This window comes from Rutilus rutilus, assembly GCF_951802725.1.
Source record: "Rutilus rutilus genome assembly, chromosome: 24".
NCBI lineage: Eukaryota > Metazoa > Chordata > Actinopteri > Cypriniformes > Leuciscidae > Rutilus > Rutilus rutilus.
Window position 1 is genome coordinate 8811461 of NC_140228.1, and position 13571 is coordinate 8825031.

General features: G+C 35.2%; 1 protein-coding gene across 5 annotated transcripts in view; it reads right to left on the reverse strand.

Annotated features, from left to right (window-relative positions):
- The window catches only part of plppr5b (phospholipid phosphatase related 5b), a gene marked incomplete at its 3' end in the record, with an annotated part of 50043 nt that extends 39576 nt beyond the window's left edge, over positions 1-10467 (reverse strand). For 3 of the 5 annotated variants that reach the window (XR_014626095.1, XR_014626097.1, XM_084398234.1), the window contains exons 1-3: positions 10178-10467; positions 10024-10064; positions 7912-7984 (exon numbers count right to left, since the gene is read on the reverse strand). Coding sequence is in view for 2 of the 5 variants with exons in the window: in XM_084398234.1 (XP_084254360.1) it covers positions 7912-7962 (51 nt within the window). The remainder of the gene's footprint in view (positions 1-7911; positions 7985-10023; positions 10065-10177) is intronic. The other 2 variants (XR_014626096.1, XM_084398232.1) reach the window with 1 other exon arrangement.
- Between the last annotated feature and the right edge of the window lie 3104 nt (positions 10468-13571).

Below are 13571 nucleotides of genomic sequence, written 5' to 3' on the forward strand. Positions count from 1 at the left end.
GATGTAAAAACATCAATTTTCTCCATAAGGAAACTGATTTTGAATGCCAACTTAAAAACCTTTAAAGACAGACCTACTGTGAGCTACAAGGTTGCTAATCGATGGTATTTGCTTCTGCTGAAGCCGCCATCCTGCATTATTTTTAAAATAATCATGTTTAAAAGAAACCCACGATGCTGTACAGAAAATTACACCAATCAGAGAGTCAAAAAAAGCAACAGGTTCCAAAATAGCTCTTTAGCTCCGCCCACTCCCATGAAGCCCTGCAAATGTTCTCAAAATGCTAAAATGTTTGTGTATATATGCATATTTTGCAATAAACTTAAAATATATTGTTTTTATACATATAATCAATGTTCGTAAAAGAGTATTTTTATATTTCTCCATCATTTTAAATTCGATTATGCTGTTCGCAATGCTTCATGAGACAGTAGTTCTTTTCCTCACTAAAATCGTTAAGTATACAATCTTGTACCTTTGTCTTTGTGTCCGATTTTCAAAAACTTTTTAGCTTCAAATCAAAGTTTGTAGTGTTGTGATTCACCTCGTAGCTGATTGGCTTATAGAGTTTCCCTCTATATGGTTTACGCACTATAATATAAGTCTTAGGAAGTCTTTCATGAAGGAAAATGATGAAATTTAAGTCTCATAATCTTCTCCGCTGCCGCAGGCCACCTTTCATTTTCATTGTATGGAAAAGAGCAGAGTCCTGGTGGTCTACAAAAGAAAGAAAGTCATGTGGGTGAGAAAATTATGAGGGAATTTCTCTTTAAAAAACATCAGAAATCTGTGCTGGTGGGCTGCAGTGTCATCTTCAATATGAGAGTGGCTTTAGATGAGATGGTTTTCTGGAATTAAAGCTCATATACTATTGGATTCTTCTATAAAGGGCTTCTTGTAAACAGCCAGCAAGAGCAGTTAGTTGGTGTTTGAGGGCCACCATACATCAACAAAATGAAATGGTTCAATTACAAGACTGAATGTTTGATTAACATCAATTAGAATAGTCTCCCTGAAACATCAAACGTCTAAAACGGTCCCAGTTAGGGACAAAACACAATGACACTCCACACAGAAAAAGAAAGGAGGTCAATTAGTTGCATTTAGATGTCTGAACATCAAGCGGAGGAGACTGATTGATTTTGAATAATAAAATAATCATTGTGAAGTAGAGCAAACACATCATTACACCTCAAGGTCACTATGATTTTAATGAATAATGCATTTTAGGTATGCATGTATGTATAAAATATAAATATGTAATTAATTTAAATATGAAATGTATTTAATTTAATTGTCAAAATAATAAAATGGGCAGAAACAACCCTATTTGCATTAAAGTTACCCAAACTATATCTAGGCACCAAAAAACAAACAAAGAGATGATGGGAATTGGTTCTTACTCCACCTAGCAACCACCTAAAACACCTTAGCAACCATATAGCAATACCCTGGAAACCCCATAGCAACACCATGGCAACCACTCACAACACCCTACTTTTGGACGTACTCCTGTATTTGCATTTTAGAAGTGACCAAAGCCATATCTATATAGGAACCAGAATACCAAAGAAATGAAGAACACATTAGAAATCACCAAGAAACCACATAGCAACGCCCTGGCAACCACCCCCCTAGTTCTGGACATGGTCATATTTTATTCAGTAAAAAAAAGAAAGAAGCTATTTCCAGGGACCAGAATACCACAGAGACAAAAGTGATAGGCTACCTACCACCCACAACACCCTTGTTTATAGACATGCTCAGATTTTCTTCAGTATATAAATATACGTTATTAAGAGTCTAGGCTTAAAAACACGTAAAAGTCTTCTAGCTTGTTAAAAATCTGATCTGTTGTCTTGCATGTCCTGCAGGATGAGTCTTCTGTTCATAACAGTGAGCATAAGTGAAGATATGAGAAGGTCTGTTTTTTTTTTAGCTTCCGGAAGGACATAACTAAGCTCAGCATCAAAGCCATATAATAGCCTATAGAATGATTTAGGCGAGTATAAAGAATAAAAACCCTTTCTCTCCCTCTAATAGTTTGCCGTTGCTTGGTTAGCGGCTGTTCTATCACTTATTCATACAGCTCATGATTCTTTTAAATGACTCTATGGCTTTAAGACAGATGCTTCACGGAGCACTTTAATCATCCACTTTTCCCATATAAAGGTGTGGGTGTAATGAAGCATTAAACTCAATATTAATGCAGATCATTCAGGAAAATAAGGAAGAGAGGACACGGATGCAGGGTTTTCTAATGTGCCCCTCTCTCTCATATATATATATATATATATATATATATATCTGCAGCAGTTATTAACTTTAAAGCATTAACTTGCTTTTATGAATGTCACAGAGAATAACACAAGTCTCATTACCTGAAAGGGAGAACATCCTGGGAGAAATCTGCCTCCTCTTTTGTTAAGTAAGGAGGTTTTATGAGGCCACAACCCTTTTGAATATGACACGGAGATATTTTATAGAGAGGAAATTTAATGTGGCCTTTGAATTAATAGAACATTTGTTACCATGAAAACTAATTCGACAATTCTTTTTGCTTTTAGGAATATTGGAGTATTTATTATAAATGATTTATCTGTGCACATAATTTTTTTTATTTTCTTTAATAAAAATAATCACTTCTATTCTCTGACGACATGTTTACTGGCGTGAGGGCGGGACAACCTGTCACTCACATGATATCGACCAATAGCAAACCACAACCATCCAATCAATTCCCAATGGATTTCCACCCTACATTTGTTCTTGTTCAAGAAGCCGTTTCACTCGGATATACGTCACAATAGGGGAGAAAAGACTTTAATGTCTCCTGGGAATCTGCTAATATGACAACATATGTAGTACACCTCCAGACACTGCTATTTTTCAGCATTTTATGGAATCAGACTTTTAGTTTTTAAAGAAATGCCACATCAAACATTAATTTTTAACAAAATCTAAGCAAACATGTAATTAGGCTGTGTGGTGAAGTTTGGCAAACTTTGATCAGTGCTTCCACCTCCAGACATTCGTTTAATCTACGGTTGAGATTCAGAAGTATGTCCTCGGAAGACCGATATTGCACATAAGCCTATCTTTATCTTCCATCTAGTCTTTAATTAAACCATTTCAAGAATCTCAAATTTTGATGGAAGTGTCACTGTAAGACAATTACATAAGGGATAAAGTACAGCCAGACACTTGTTATTGCAAATTAAACCCAGACACTGGATCAGGAAAAAAGTGGGATAGTGAATCAAAGGTTTATTTTGAAATAATGAATAGCCGACTGTACGTTATGTTGCATGGTTTAAACCTGAAAGTGAGAAGTATAATGTATGGTTGCTACAAATAAAATGTCCAGTATGACGATCTCTTACAAGAGCAATGTTTTGAATGCCAGTAGTGTATAAGTGTATTGGGGATCACTCGATCAAGGAGAAATTATAGTCTGTCCACGCTTTAGACATAATAATTGGACTGTTTAGTTGACTTTACTTTACTTGAGAAATGAAATATGAAAGCCTGCTCTTGCCTCAAAGGTGCCACAATACTGCAGAAATGAAGTGCCACCTAGTGGCCACTAGAAGAACAACAACAACTTCACAACCAACTACAACAAAGCTTAGATGGAAAGACAAAAAGGACTGATATATGAAAAACAAATCCATGTTAAAGCAAAATAATGGACACATTATGTAACAATTATTTAACACATGAACAAAAATTATTTTATATATATATATATATATATATATATATATAAAAATATAATATATCAAATAAATAATATTAACAATGTAATATAAGAATTATTGCAAAAATCATTTATCATAATTAAAACCTCTTTAAAATAATTTCTCAAGCCACCTAACAACCACATGACAACTAAAAACACAGTTTTAGACATACTTAGATTCTCATAATATGATATAATATAATATAATATAATATAATAATTAGCAACCATCTTCCCAGAACACCCTAAAAACTATTTTTAAATATAATATGTTATAATATAATTATTTATTTTAAGAAATTTCTCAAGCCACCTATTAACCATCTAGAACACCTTAGCAACCACCCAAAACACCCTAGTTTTGGACATTTTCTTCAGGAAATTAAAAAAATATAATATAATACATAATAAAACACACATATACATATATATAATACAACAATAGCCTATATAATATAATATAATATAATATAATATAATATAATATAATATAATATAATATGTGTATATATAAAAGTAGCTTTTATTAACTTTATTAACTTATGAATAACTAGTAGCTCAGCTACAGTTTCCTCAACACTGGAATGAATAACCTCTCAATTCATTTAGAATCTGTTCCTACATTGCAAAAACACAATTATGCAGAAAATCTGCATTCTTCTTGAAGAAAGTGGCGCCCAAAACAGAAATGCTGTCAAGCACGCTTCCTTCTTAGGATCGATATTTCAAACCGGAGGCCTCTGTGAACCTCATCACCGGACAGATCTCAACAAGGCATTTCGGACCACTTGCAAATATTTGCAGACAGACGCGTTCGCTGATTGCCGTGGCACAGCAAACAGCCGTTTCATTCCTGAGGCCCTGTGCCAGTCTCAGCCCTTCAGATTAATGAGGACGCCCCACGGGGAGCGATGACCAAGCATTTCATTACAGGCTAACAACAAAAGCTAATTCAGCACAGTCCCTCATAACTGTGATCCCTCCGGACAGCAGTAAACACTGCCGCTTCGTGGAGGGAATTAACTTTTGTTTTGTTTTGCAGCACTCCACGAGAAGTCAGTCCTTGCAAAACTCTGCCTCCCCAAACGTAATTAAAAATTGATCAGGGTCTGTTGAGATTAATATAGATTTGGCTGTAAGAATTCATCTGCAAACAAGCGGTTACAAGGACAGATTCGAATGTTTTCTAACAAAAAAGCTCTTTTACACAATTGAAACTGTGGCCATATTAAGTAAATAAAAGGAAAGTCTTTTTTATATAACATCACATAAATATAGACTAGCCTACACTCCAAAAGTTTAGGGTCGGTAAGATTTTTTTTTTTTTTTTTTACTGTTTTTGAAGGCATTTTTTAAATCAAAAATACAGTACAAAACAGTAATATTGTGAAATGGCATTACAATTTGAAATACCTGTATTCTATTTTAATATATATTTTAAAATGTAATTTATTCCTGCGATGGAAAAAGCTGAATTTCCATCATCATTACTCCAGTCTTCAGTGTCACATGATCCTTCAGAAATCATTTTAATATGCTGATTTGATGCTCAAGAAACATTTCTCCTTATTGTCAATGTTGAAAACAGTTGTGCTACTTGTGTAACATTTTTTTGAATAAAATTGATGAATAAAAAGTTAATAATAACAGCATTTTATACAACTTTTATATTATTATAAATGTCTTTCCTGTCAATTGTGATCATTTTAATGCATCCTTTCTGAATACAAGTATTAATCGTATTAACTGACCCCAAACTTCTCAACGGTAGTGTATAATGTTTTTTAATGTCGTTGTTTTTTTTTATCTCCCACTATCCACCAAATTTCTCTCCATCTTCAGGCCACAGTTTAAACTATGCCATTTGCAATGGTTTGCTATAAATATAGAGCGAGAAATACATTTAGGCACTAAGAGTAAATCAGTCTTTCATGAGAAATCTGCTGCTGGTTTGTGTTTGCATCAAGGGTAAAGTGAGGCTTGATTGACTGCTGTGAGTCAGGCTAGATTGAATATGTTTCTTTCTTTCCTTCTTATTTATTTATTTTATTTTTACATCAGTGGTGCTTTAACATGGACGGACTCTCACTCTACACCAGAGATGCTTCAGGCTGCCTCAAACCATTTCTGAATTTCCCTTATATTTATGATATGTTTAATATAAGGTCAGATTCTTATACAAGCTGTCAGGTGCAGTGAGATCTGAAAGCATAATACATTATCCAATACACATTAAGTAACTATAAAATGCATCCGTTTCCCTGAATAACAATCTTTATGGGTATATGCAGGGGAATATGTGACTTACATAAATGTATTAAACATAAAGAGCCACTTGATTTCCCTGAATTTTGCCGCATGATGGCCGAATATATTGTATTTTTGGCAATACATCAGTGAATTACTGTGCTAAGAAGAGTTTCTGTGCCTTTAGGTGTGAGGGAAGATGCTGTATCTCTGAGTGTTAATGCATTGATGTATACCTCAGTGGAGGCACTACAGTATATAACACCCACCTCTGCAGCTGAGAGCTAACGTGTGGGCAACTCTCTTCCTCAGCTCAATCCAGAGATTTGCTGAAGTGCATCTGTGATTTACTGTCAGACAAAATGTGCAAAAATTGTACCATTAGCTTGTCACTCAGGCAGGTATTAGTAACTTAAAGTGATAGTTCACCCAAAAATGAAAATTCTGTCATCATTTACTCACCCTCAAGTTGTTCCAAACCTGTAAGAGTTTCTTTCTTCAGCTGAACACAAAAGAAGATGTTTTGAAGAATGTCGGTAACCAAACAGTTGATGGACCCCATTGACTTCCATAGTATGAAAAAATATATATATGGAAGTCAATGTGGCCCATTAACTGTCTGGTTACCCATAATCTTCAAAATATCTTTTAAACTATCCCTTTAAGCTACTAATATGCAACCTTAAAGTACTAAAATGTTCCCCCTTTTTAGGGGTAGTTAAGGTCAAAGTCTCTTTAAAGGAAAGCCTGTTCACTCGGCGGCCATGTTTGCGACGCCTCCAGGCAGCTATTTTGGGCATCCAAGACCTTGTCCTATCCATTTAAATGGGGGAATCCTGAAATCTCAAAAACTGATTGACAAACTCACAATTAAATAACATATTTCAAATCAGCAACAAAATCTGACATGAGCTGTCCCATAAATGTTGTTTCTTATGCTCAAATTCACCTTATTCTTAATGCACGGCGTCTAGGCTTCCGGTCACATCCGCTTCTATTTCTTTTAGCTGTACAAAAACTGTCCGTTATGATGCTTGATATTGCAGACAGTACTTATATTATTTAAATGTATTATTGTAATCATAAACATACTGGTTTTTAAGGCAAAAAATTATAGCATTTTGTCATTCTTCCTGTTATTTACATTTAGCGGCAAATGAATCAGAAGTGCCCTCACAATCACAGAAAATAGCTTACTTCTGCGTTGCAAAATATGGTGAATAGCATTAAAATAACTTGTTTTTCAGGCTAGACCTGGGCTAGACCAGCCAATGCACATGTGCAGTCCTAAGCATGCACCTCAGAACACTGACTGTTTCTATAGTAACCGGAGATACACCATGACTTTACCGATCAGCGATTGGCTGTTTTATTTAAAAGGCGGGACTTATTCCGTCATTTTGCGTGTTGCAATGTTTCTCCCATTCATAAGTAATATGAGTTCACCATATTTGTATATCTAAAGTTTTTGGTTAAGGAATCACAAAAAGTGTACCTTTCAGGAAATTGCCCCAATGACAAGCATTTGTACACAATTTTTGCATATTTTTTCACGGTGTACAACCTGATTTGACCAAGTGCAACATGTTCCTGGATCAACAGTGCTGAATGTATGGAGGGATACTTTTATACTGTTGCTGCGGGTTGATTAAATAATGTTTGTTCATAACTTTGAGAGAACCTTGCCAGAATGTTAGCCAAAGTTGTGAGAACATTCCCTGATAATGCTTCCCCTCAAAAAGAGTCAATAGCCAAATATGTTTTATTAACCAAAATGTCTCTGAAGAATTGAATTCACGTGTAAGAAAAGTTGAGTTCACAATGGGCCAGCTGTTGCTCTTCAATTGTTTATGCTGTGTATAGGCTTCAAGATCACAGTTACTTTGTCATTATTATGCGGGTTGTGTATATGTGTTTCTTACCTCAACAGTGAGATATTTGTAGAATTCCTTGCGAATTCTTAAATCAGTCATTTTTTTCTGTTAACTTGGATGTCTGAAAGAAAGATAAGCGAGTTCAATGGGGGAAATATAAGCAGCAGAAACCACTGGGTGGCACTAGTAATCCTCTTTTGATGGTTGCACTTTTTTTGTTGAGAAGTGTTTTCTCAAAGTATATCACATAATTTTTCTAACATCTTTAAACAAATTTGAAAAAAAATCATAAGAGTTCACAAACTTAAATAAGACTTTATGCTTTCTGAAAGTTTATAAAAGCACTTTTTTATTTTGCAAGCTGTATCCACCAAGGTCACCATTTCAAGAGATTGATGTTTAAAAAGCATCCTTGAGCTGGTGGAAAGTGCGATATAAAAAAAAATGAAGTAAGAGAACCATTGAAGTGACATTCATACAGAATTTGTTGGCATTACATGCTTTCAAACACCATAGCAAAAGCATTTGAAAGATTTCTGAATCTAATATTTTGTCTTTTTAATTTGTTAAATATTATATTCTTCCTTGAAATCAAAATATAGGTGCTTTTCAAATTACAATGCTGCTTAAAGCATTACATCGGGTCTAGAGTGAGCATTCAGTCTAATTTATCTTGGTTAAGCATGAATTCTTAAATGCAGAAATTTGGTTTAGTCTACCAGAAATCACCCTCCTTCACCTTATATCCACCTATATCCACCTTCATCATGTTCCTCAAACCATTCCTAAACACACAGTGTATCCTGGTGCCATCACTTCCCCAGGTAAATGGGGCGTATGTACATGGCCGTCCTCATTAGGTAAGAGAAAGCTTGACTCATCGGACCAGGTGACCTTCTTCCACTGCTCCAAGTTCCAGTTCAAAGCTTGCGTACCCATTGTAGACACGTTTGTGTCAGAGACAGAGTGCGGTGAACACATGTGACACATTCCTCCCATAACCAACACTAAAAAAGTGACTTGTGCCACAGTAGACCTTCTGTTGACTCGGACCAGATATGACAGCTTCCGTTGCCCTTGTGCATCGATGAGCCATGGGCGTCCAACAACCTGTCGCCGGTTTGTGGTTTGTACCTCCTCGGACCACTGTTGGTAAATTCTCAACCCATAGGCCTTGCTGTTTCAGAGATACTCTGACCCAGTCGTCTTGCCATAATTTGGCCATTGTCAAAGTCGCTCAGATCTTTATTCCTGCCCATTTCTCCTGCATACAACAACTTGATTACGAGAACTGATTGTTTGCTTAGCTGTAAATATGTGGCCTTGTTAGGAGATGATCAACGATATTCGACTTCACCTGTGACTGGTTATAATGTTTTGGCTCATCGGTAGCCTAATCATTTAACTAATAGACAATAGCTATGTGATTATAAGGAGGGTGGCTATAAGACGTATTTGGACAAATGAGACACAAATAAAATATGTTTGAATGTCTATGCATTATATAACGATATATCAAACCAAGTGGCATTTAATTTAAAGAAATATAGCACAAGCACAGTTTTCAAGCAAACATTTCACAAACAAAAGGTTTGCTGCTGTAGGTTTCAAATGATAAAACATCACTGTTCTTTAAAATGAAAACAAATATTTGGACACTTCTTGGTTGTGAAACATTAGAAGAAAATGTGCATAGTTAATGTGAAAAACTAAACCTGTTGTTTCTCTGCTAGGGCTCCTGTGTGAACTTGAGAAGAACTAAAAAATAACCTTCACACCAACTGATTAATAGCACCTAAAATTGGGTAGGGAATGTGAAGTTAGTTGTAATAAAAACTTTTGCATAATTTGTTTGAAGGTGCAGCTTATTTATATTTTGTTATCTAATGCAATTGAATTCAGACACTTTTAAGTGTGGCTTAAGTGTCTTAGTACTTTTTGGGGTCCCTGTATTCCATGCACCATCCTCTGGTTGTTCTCGCTGCATATTGTATATCCAGCTGTGCATAGTATGCACAATTAATAGTGTTATATTGTATAAGCAATTAAAATTCATACTGATTGTACACAGCACAAAAGACAAACATAAACTTCTTTAACAACTTTAAGTCACAATAGCAAAAATCCATAATAATTCAGTGTGAAAATACATTGTCCTACCTTTGCCTGTTTGACTTTATAACGGCAGGACCCTACTGGAGCTGTAGGAGGGAAATATTTAGTATTCTCTGCTGCTCGCCGCTCACATTTGTTTGTTTTACTAAACTTTCGAAAGTACAACTCGTATCCAGGCTATTAAACAGATGAGAATTACCTCAGTCTGCTGCTGTTACTGTTCAGCGCACACGCTTCTTCAGTTTCTTGCACGCTTCAGGACAATGATCCACTGCTTCAGTCCACTTAACCTCATCTCTGTTAGCAGGACATGCACACCTGTAGAGTTTTGTTTCTTTACGTGACATAACGCTGTTGTAAGATTAATGTCATTGGAATTAGAATAGAAGAGGCCGTTTTCGTTTTTGTAGCAAGTAAACCTCCATCATCATGATCGGGGTTCCATTATTGGTTAATCTGGTCTGTACACTGTGCACGCATTACCTCCATTAGTGACGTCAGTTTAAAGTAGTAGCCATTTTTTCGACGAAATACTATGAGGGGCCGTACAAGCCAAAATCCATTCTTCTACTCTCACACACATACATTCTCCTTTCACATACATACATTTCTACTGTCACACACATACATACTCCTTTCACATACATACATTTCTACTCTCACACACATACATACTCCTTTCACATACATATATTTCTACTCTCACACACATACATACTCCTTTCACATACATACATTTCTATACGCACACACACATACAATCTCCTTTCACATACATACATTTATACTCTCACACACATACATACTCCTTTCACATACATATATTTCTACTCTCACACACATACATACTCCTTTCACATACATTCATTTCTACACGCACACACACATACATTCTCCTTTCACATACATTCATTTCTACACGCACACACACATACATTCTCCTTTCACATACATTCATTTCTATATGCACACACACATACATTCTCCTTTCAAGTACATACATTTATACTGTCACACACACACATACATACTCCTTTCACATACATTCATTTCTATATGCACACACACATACATTCTCCTTTCACATACATACATTTCTACTCTCACACACACATACATTCTCCTTTCATATATACATATACACTCTCAGACCCGGAAATACATATGCAAGACTTGCTCAGCTCTTCATCACAACTTTACAATGATGCTAATGCTATTCAAAGTAATCCTGTTTTCTTTTCAGTTACAGTTTTTACTTTTTGGAGTAGGTAGCAATGAACATGAAATCAGACATTTTTTTAATAATGTGCTGACCAATGTATTGACCAAATGCAAAGAGAAACAGATTATTTTGTGCATGATAGGCTGCATTGAGATCTTTGTGATCACATTCAAACCCTATGTGGATTTCTGTCAGTCTCAAGATTTGTTGAGGATTCAAGAAATAGAGCAGCAGTAAATACATTGGAGTCCTTATATGGATGTCTAAATGTAGTGCAGACTGCTTATGAATTCAGACAAAGAATCAGGTCTGAGAACAGTTATGTCCTGTTGCACACACAGAAGAGGCTGTTTTTCTGGTGGCACATATAATTTTTATTTCTGTCACACACTGTACAATCTGCAAATTCAACAAAGACAACAATAAATTCGTTTTCGTTTCACAGCGTTGAAATAGCTGGCAGTGTGACTTCTTGTCAAAAAGTGAAACGCTCTTTCAGTAAACTCACATTACACATTTATCTGAACTGTATGGTCACAGAAAATGAAACCGTGTATTCCACCAAATAAAACAATACTGACATTAACATTTCAGTAATCAGATAAAGCCCAATTAACATACACCAACTCTATACAAGCACTTAACGTAGCTATTTAACTTTATAACTGTAAACTCTCTTTACAAAAACATTGAGTGCACTGAAAATTAATCTCTTTTAAACACTGTCAAGTCGCGATCTCCCGCACGACATCCGACAGCGCGGCCGCGGACATCCGCCTGAGTAGCTAACGTAGTCGGATGAAAAAAAAGTTATCTTGCTGCAGTTCCTGAATTTACCGTAATCATAGTAGACGTTCGCTAAACGTATATGATCGGAACTCCACGCAGCTCCCGTACGACTCTCCATTGGAAATTAATGACTTCCGGTCAAAGGGCTATCGTTTGTCATGTGCAGTGGAAAGCCGGTGACCCCGATCGCGCCAGACCTGCCTTCCGTTTCCATTATACACCTTCCGTTTCCACTATACGCCTTCCGTTTCCACTATACTTTCTCTCACACATACATACATTATTCTCTTACATGCACACATTTTTTTCAGACATACATACATTTTCTTCTTACATACATTTATTATTTATAATAATAAATGCATACTTTGAATACATTTGCATAAGAGTAAAATGTATATATATGAAAGGAGAATGTTTGTGTATGAGAGTAGAAATGTATATGTATGTGAAAGGAGAATGTATGTGTGTGAGAGTAGGAATGAATGTATGTATGTGAAAGGAGAATGTATGTGTGTGAGAGAGTAGAAATGTATGTATGTGAAAGGAGAATGTATGTGTGTGAGAGTAGGAATGTATGTATGTGAAAGGAGAATGTATGTGTGTGAGAGAGTAGAAATGTATGTATGTGAAAGGAGCATGTATGTGTGTGAGAGTCCAAGAATGGATTTTGGCTTGTATGGCCCCTCATGTATGTTTGTTTAGTATTTTACTGGTTCTTTATCTACTGTTTATAATTACATTATTGTTGTTAAATTCTGTTTTGATGTGTTACTGTGTATTTGGTTTTATATGTTTTATATGTTCAATAAAAAATGTTGTTATTATTATTAGCCTATTATTATTATTATACACAACTGAATCACAGTCACAGAATGATTTGCTGATTTGCAGTGTGCATATGTACAACCTTCTTGTGGCATTTAATAATAATAAAAATACTCATAATTCATCCCGTATTCTACAAGAACCCATTCAACTGTTACGTCTATGGCAAGCCATAATAGCATTTAATCCTTAAAACCTTCTAGTATCTATTTTCATGCTAATAGTACTTATTTTTTAGATACTAGTATCTATTCCATTACGTACTAGTACTTATTCATTAGCTGGTGATTTTTTTTTTAGGTACTATTCGTTAGATAGTACTTATTCCAACTAGTATTTAATTATACCTAACTTGTTAAGAAAAAATAGAACTTGTGCTTATTTTTTAGTTACTAATAACATTTTAGATAAAAGATATCCTTACCTTATATACTAGTACTTTTTAAATAATCAGTATGCAAATAATATGTTGAATATTAATGAACCAACAACATATCAAAGAGAGATGACACAGGAATCGGACTGAATTGCAGTAGACTGTTTTTATAATAACAATATAATAATAGTGGAGAAAAAATAAAATAATGAATAGGCATATGTAATATAGTGCATATATACTCTTATTTTGACATGACTCTCATTCTCAGACGCAGATTAATATTCTGAATTTTTGATTGTAAGGAATTATGAATGCTCACCAAAAATCCCAATCTCTGGGTATTGTGGTTGTTTGGCTGGTGGGTATGAACCGGTT